Genomic DNA, 5,962 nt, shown 5'->3' on the forward strand with positions numbered 1-5,962 from the left:
CCCATGAAGCCTTAGCGACCCCTAGTGGCACCAGATTACAGGACCCCACTCATTGGCACCACTTTATCGCATGCAATTATCCAGCGTCTGTGTGAATTTGACTCAGGTTTGACAAACAGACGCAGAGTGTTTATCTACCTTTAATTTAGAAGTGAGAGGTCATCAAACACTTATGCAACGGCCCGCAGCCGCTCTAACAAGCCCCCCGACCTCACCCCGAAATAGAACTGGAGGATTGTTCTTAGGTGGCACACAAAAACAACACAAAAATAGATCTGGAAAGAGAAAATAAAATGGAGCGCGTCCTGCTCACGACTCGAGAAAACAACCCACAGACGGGATTAGAAACACAAGCAGGAGCTATCGGGGGGCAGATCTTTATAAAGAAAACCACAAAGGCAGAGGAGTCCTACTAATCTAAACCTCCAGAGGATTAGAGAGATCTTTTTTTTCTGTTTCAGGCTGGAGCAAAACCAATGTCACGCAACTCCCAGGATGCATTTCTGAGGCCTCGCTTCTAAAAGCCACCCCCTCACCCTCACCTCCAGAACCTGTGCAGACATGTTCTCAAGCCTCCTGGAACTGGGAGTGACCTGGAAATGATTTTCAATCAAATCAGCCTTGTCATGTCATGTGTGACACAAATCACTGCAGGATGTGTCATTAAAAAGCATTAACAACAATTATCATCAGTTTTCGTGGAATCGGTTCTAATATGAGAGCGATCGGGTCCGTCCTCGGCTCAGTGTGGCCTCGGGGTGCGCCGTCCATTCAAAGTACAGCTGTTGCACACATTGCTGGGAAATATCACGAAAAATCCCCTTTAAGATTTAATTATTACAGACAAGTAATAGAATCCTGATGCCCAAAGAGATATTTGGGTTCATTTTTCAGGAAATAATTAAAGAAATGTGCAACCTGTGAGCGTAAAGACTTAAACACAACTTAGCTTGGCCGTATGTTTCTCTTAATATTTCCGCTCTATGTCTGGACTGGAGGCAGGTTTCTAACTGTTATTATGAACAGGGACACTTTTGGCTTTTTGTGGAGGGTCCTGTTTCTGTTTTCTGCTCCCACGTGCACAGACACGGTGAATTGAACATTAATAAATCCCTGGCTTCCAGATGCTGATGTATTTTTAGCTTTAAGGGTGGATGGGGTAAAACTTTAAACTAATACATATCAGCATGAAACTTCCCCAGTGGTTTACTCACTTTAAGACAATTATCTTTTGCATTATGAGTTTTCTGAAGTTTTGAGTTTAAATATGCCAATGAGGCATCAGGCAACAGTTTTTGCCGTGTTTTTATTAATAAAATGTGATATAAATCAGGCTGTGAATGGTATTGGAACAAAACAATATTGTAAAAAACCTTCAGAATGTATAGAGGAATAAAACTGGAAGGTTTGGTGTATGTAAGAGCTACTGAAGTGGAGATTTCTGGCTTAGAGTGTGAGACTCCCTACAGGTGAATAGAATAGAAAATGTAACAGATATTAGCAGGAAACTTTCCTAGTTAATTATTGACATTAAGACAATTATTTTTTGTGTTACAAGTTTTCAGAAGTTTTTAGTTTAAATATTCAAATGAGTCTTCACTCCATAAGTCAGAAAACAGCCATAGAAGACGTTTTCGCCAAGTTTTCATGCATAAAATGGGATATAAATCAGGCTGTGAATGATATTGAACAAAAGAATTTTGTATAACCCTTCAGAATATATAGAGGAATAAAACTGGAAGGTTTGGTGTATGTAATAGCTACTGAAGTGGAGAAAGGAAAAACATCCTTTAAAGATATGTATTGTAAAATTCCCTACAGGTGAATAGGATAAAAAATGTAACTAATAAATATCAGCATGAAACTTCCCCAGTTGCTTACTGACATTAAGACAATTATCTTTTGTATTACAAGTTTTCTGAAGTTTTATGGTTAAAAATGCAAATATGGTATTACCTAATGCTAACTTTTGGTGAAATCTACAGACGCAAACAGACAAACTGAAGAAAGGGGTGTTTTCTTTCCACTAGTCTGAAAGAAAACATGTTCTGGCAGCAAAATAACCTCCAAATTGATCAGTGCATTAAAAAAACATGTTTTTGCCTGTAGTGTCTCGCCGCAATCCCTCATTTTTTAACCCTTTTGAGAGATAAATAAACAAACTTTACAGGATTCTCTCCATTTCTTGTAACTTTACATCAGCTCAGGTAGCAGTGTGCAAACTAATACACATTAACTCAAGTTACACAGCACATGACTTTGTATTTGAGTCAACATACTGAAGGTCTCACTCTGATATGGGGAGTTGTCGATCAATCAGAGGGGTCACGAGATGATTGATAAGTACGAAAATAAGAAGGAAAACACGTGTTCCAGTTGCTTCTCAGTATGAAACACTGTGAAGTTTTATTAAGGAAGTACAATTTAAATGAACTAATCTGAGAATGAAGAAGGGTTGCGAGTGGACATCCCTTCACTTTAAAGCCTCACAAACCAAAATAGTTTGGAAAGTATTGATCTAATAAATAACTGATTTCCCTTTCTGGTCATTTAAAGTCCAACAGAGGACACAGACCTGCTGCTGAAGGGTTTATTTTAAGGTTTTATAGCCGCCTTTTTCCCTTTTCTATCATTTAGTAAATGGACTAAGTGACATATTTTTTTGATATTTCATATTATATTCAAAACTGGACAGTGAATCCAAACAGGGAACTGCAGGAAATTTGTGTAAAACGTGTGATGTATTTTTTCATATTTTTTAACAACTTAAACGACTTTATAAGCTTCTTTTTTGACAAATTCAGTGTTTTCTTGTTTATTAGAGTTTCCTTTACTTTACGTCTACTTTTCTTTAAAAGAAATGAGCCAAATTCTGAGATATTGTGTATATTTTTAAAGTTTTTTTACATCAAGAAGGCTTCGCAACCTGCTGTGAAGCTTTGGCGACCCCTAGTGGAGGCCTCGGACCCCCCCAGGTTGGGAACTGCTGTGTTATAGATCTAAAAGTCTGGATTATGACCTAGAAGATTCTTCAGCTTTCTCATCAACATGTCAGACCTTGAAGAAGATTAACCCCCCCCCATGTAGATCCACCACAGCCCTTTATGAGAACATCTGCCTGTATGCTGTCACTAATGTTATAAAACCTTCTGACATCTCTTTGGGCGCCCCCTTGCTGGCAAGGACCCCTGGGAGTCCCTGGACCCCAGTTTTGGAAACCCAACTGGGTCCAATCAACCCGCTGACCCCCCAACCCCACATCGAGGCATCATAAAGTCCAGCTGATGCACAAGAGTGAAACAGGAGAGACCCAGAGGATTTTACTGGGTTTACTGGGGGTCAGTGGCATCTTCTGCACAAGTGCAACATCAGAAGTTTGAACTGAGGAATTCCGCACAGAGAGAGAGAGAGAGAGAGAGAGAGAGAGAGAGAGAGAGAGCTTCCAGATGTTGTGTGAGGAACTGAAGAGAAATCTGTTTCACACTAAAATGCTTTCAGATTTTCAGTTTCTCTCGTCATTATTCTCCCATTAGCTCTTTTGTACCCTGTAATTCAGAGAGTGGGAGACTGCTGGGTGACAGTGGACGCACAGCAGAGCCGCTCTCACACAATAAACACACAGAATAGATCTTTCATTCTTACCAGTTTGCCTTCCCTGCTCTCCTTTCTGTAATATCCATGATGGCTTTCGACGGGCGTCGTGCAGCTGCCGGAGCGCGACTCGATCAGACCCGGAGAGAGTGAGCAGAAGGGCGGACTGGGGCTGGGGGGCAACCCCGAATCCGGACTGTCGAGCAGCCCTTCCCGGTTCTTTCCTTTCAGACTATCATCCATCGCTTGTAAATGTAGGTGCCCCACCATTTCTGGGACGGCTCAAGTAAAAAAAAAAAAAACACCCAAAAAACCAAGAAAAATAAAAAAGAGAGAGAGAGAACCCAGATGAAGACGCACTGACTCCGAGCTGCTGCTGCGCTCCTGCGGCGGAAAGAAACTAATCCTGGCCGAAGTTGTCTTTTCAAGATGACTTCTGTGAGAGGAGAAGAGGAGGAACAAGATCAGGATACACGCATTCAAACTGTGGACAAAACTCCACAGAGTGAGGAATTTGAATTCAGCCTGTTTATTTTATTTCTCTTCAAACTTTACTGTACCTGCGCTGCGGTTCGTGGAGAGTCCACCTTTAATCCCCAGAGATACTCCAAATACGCGTAGAAATCAGACACAACAAAAAAAGCCTCAAAGTTGACACAAAAGTTGCGATATTAACTATTAATTCACTATATTAACTCTTATTATATTTAAACTGAACAAAAACGCAGGAAAAGTCGCGCAAACACGGAGCGTCGACCGTGCGTCTGGCACCGATCTGGATGCGAGCTCCTCTGCTCAGCTCCGACTGTGTGTGAGTGCTGCCGAGTGTGTGTGTGTATATGTGTGTGTGCTCTCCAGTGGAGAGCTCCCTCTTAATGATCCTGCCAGGGTTTTTTTTTGCACCTGGATCCAGTCCAGGCCCTCATGATCTGGATCACTTCCATGTACAACCGACAGAGGCGTTCACGGACCTCCTCTCTCCTGCAGAGTGTGTTTCCCTGCTGAAGTGCCCCTGAGCACTTACTTCCCGACCTGCTGGTGGGGGGGGGGTTCTATCAATATTTATAAAGAAGATTTTGTAATTAGTTCATAATGTTATATAATAATAAGTGATGAAACCGAATTTGCATTATTATTTATATATAAATGAGTAATTAGCAGTTTGTAGTGATAAAACTATTTATAATTAGCAGTTATTTGTCAGTTAATTAGTATTTAATGTTTAATAATATATCACTTTATCAGAGTAATCAGTTAATAATGTATATATAATGTGTAATATAGCAGTTAGACTAACAGAGAGGGTTTTGTTAAGTTTTATTCTGTTTCTGTTCATTTTAATGAAGTTACGATGATCTTCTGCAGAGTAAATGCCGTGTTTGCTCGCTCTCCTGACGCTCCTGGTGCAAACGAGGCTGATCAGCTGACTCATCCACTACAGGTGTTTTGTGCGATTTGAAACTAGGAAATCTGGATCTCTGCTAGGGCATTCCATCCCTTCCTCTCGCTGCTCGCCACACTGCTTCTCAACAACCTGACGTCTCGTCCGCTGGACACCCAAGAGACTCTCGTCAGCCACTGCGCGCACACCAACAACTCATCACTGTTTCTGGACGCACTTTGAGGGGAGCCTGTGATCCGTACGAAGATTAATTACACACGCCTGTTTTCCCGCATCACATTTTCCTGACTCTCAACTTGGATAAAGTTAAAGATGTTCATCTTGAGCACCCCGAAACAGAGATTGGTGACCTTGTTCCGGACAACGCACACCCACAGACGCTGGCTCCTATCACTAGCACGCTGAGGGTTGTCCTACACTTCTGTTATAATTCTCACTCATATTTCCTATGCAACGTTAACCAATCACCCGAGACGTCGCTCTAACGAGACGACGCATGACCTGCGGAGGATTAAGGGGTTACACGTGTTTTTTGATGGCAATGGACGTCTGGTGGACGCCAGGTAAGCTTCCTGTCTTTGTTTTGGTCTGAGTCTGCTGGTGCGTCTAGTGTTGGTTTCGGCGCACTAGGTCCGCCAACACGCTTCACAGGAGAAAACACTCTTGCAAGGCCTTCTGCATTCTTTAAGCGCCGCGGCCGAAAAACTCTCTAAAAATATACACAGCAGCCTCAGCCTGGTACTCCCTCCCATTTGGCTTCATCTCTGTGATGAAACTCAGCTTCTGTGAACACTTCAGAGGACAAGAACCACTGAATCTTGTCAAGAAAAGAAGGTAACTACAGTTAGTACAATCGATTGAATCAGACACGCTTAAATGCGCAATACACTCTCTTGTTTTAACAAAACTACTTGTCGCCAAGTTCCAACCTCGCAGCTTCCACTGCCTTCTCTGGGCTTCCCAGTTGTC

At 42.1% G+C, this 5,962-nt stretch overlaps 1 protein-coding gene across 1 annotated transcript in view; it reads right to left on the reverse strand.

Annotated features, from left to right (window-relative positions):
* Positions 1-4,426, reverse strand: part of rflna (refilin A) — a 10,977-nt gene extending 6,551 nt beyond the window's left edge. Inside the window, exons 1-2 of the mRNA XM_035658173.1 lie at positions 4,152-4,426; positions 3,643-4,027 (exon numbers count right to left, since the gene is read on the reverse strand). Of these exons, the coding sequence (XP_035514066.1) occupies positions 3,643-3,861 (219 nt within the window). The 5' untranslated portion in view covers positions 3,862-4,027; positions 4,152-4,426. The remainder of the gene's footprint in view (positions 1-3,642; positions 4,028-4,151) is intronic.
* Positions 4,427-5,962: the final 1,536 nt, after the last annotated feature.

The sequence above is a fragment of the Morone saxatilis genome, unplaced genomic scaffold, assembly GCF_004916995.1.
Source record: "Morone saxatilis isolate NCDOM2014 unplaced genomic scaffold, NCSU_SB_2.0 Contig16, whole genome shotgun sequence".
Classification (NCBI taxonomy): domain Eukaryota; kingdom Metazoa; phylum Chordata; class Actinopteri; family Moronidae; genus Morone; species Morone saxatilis.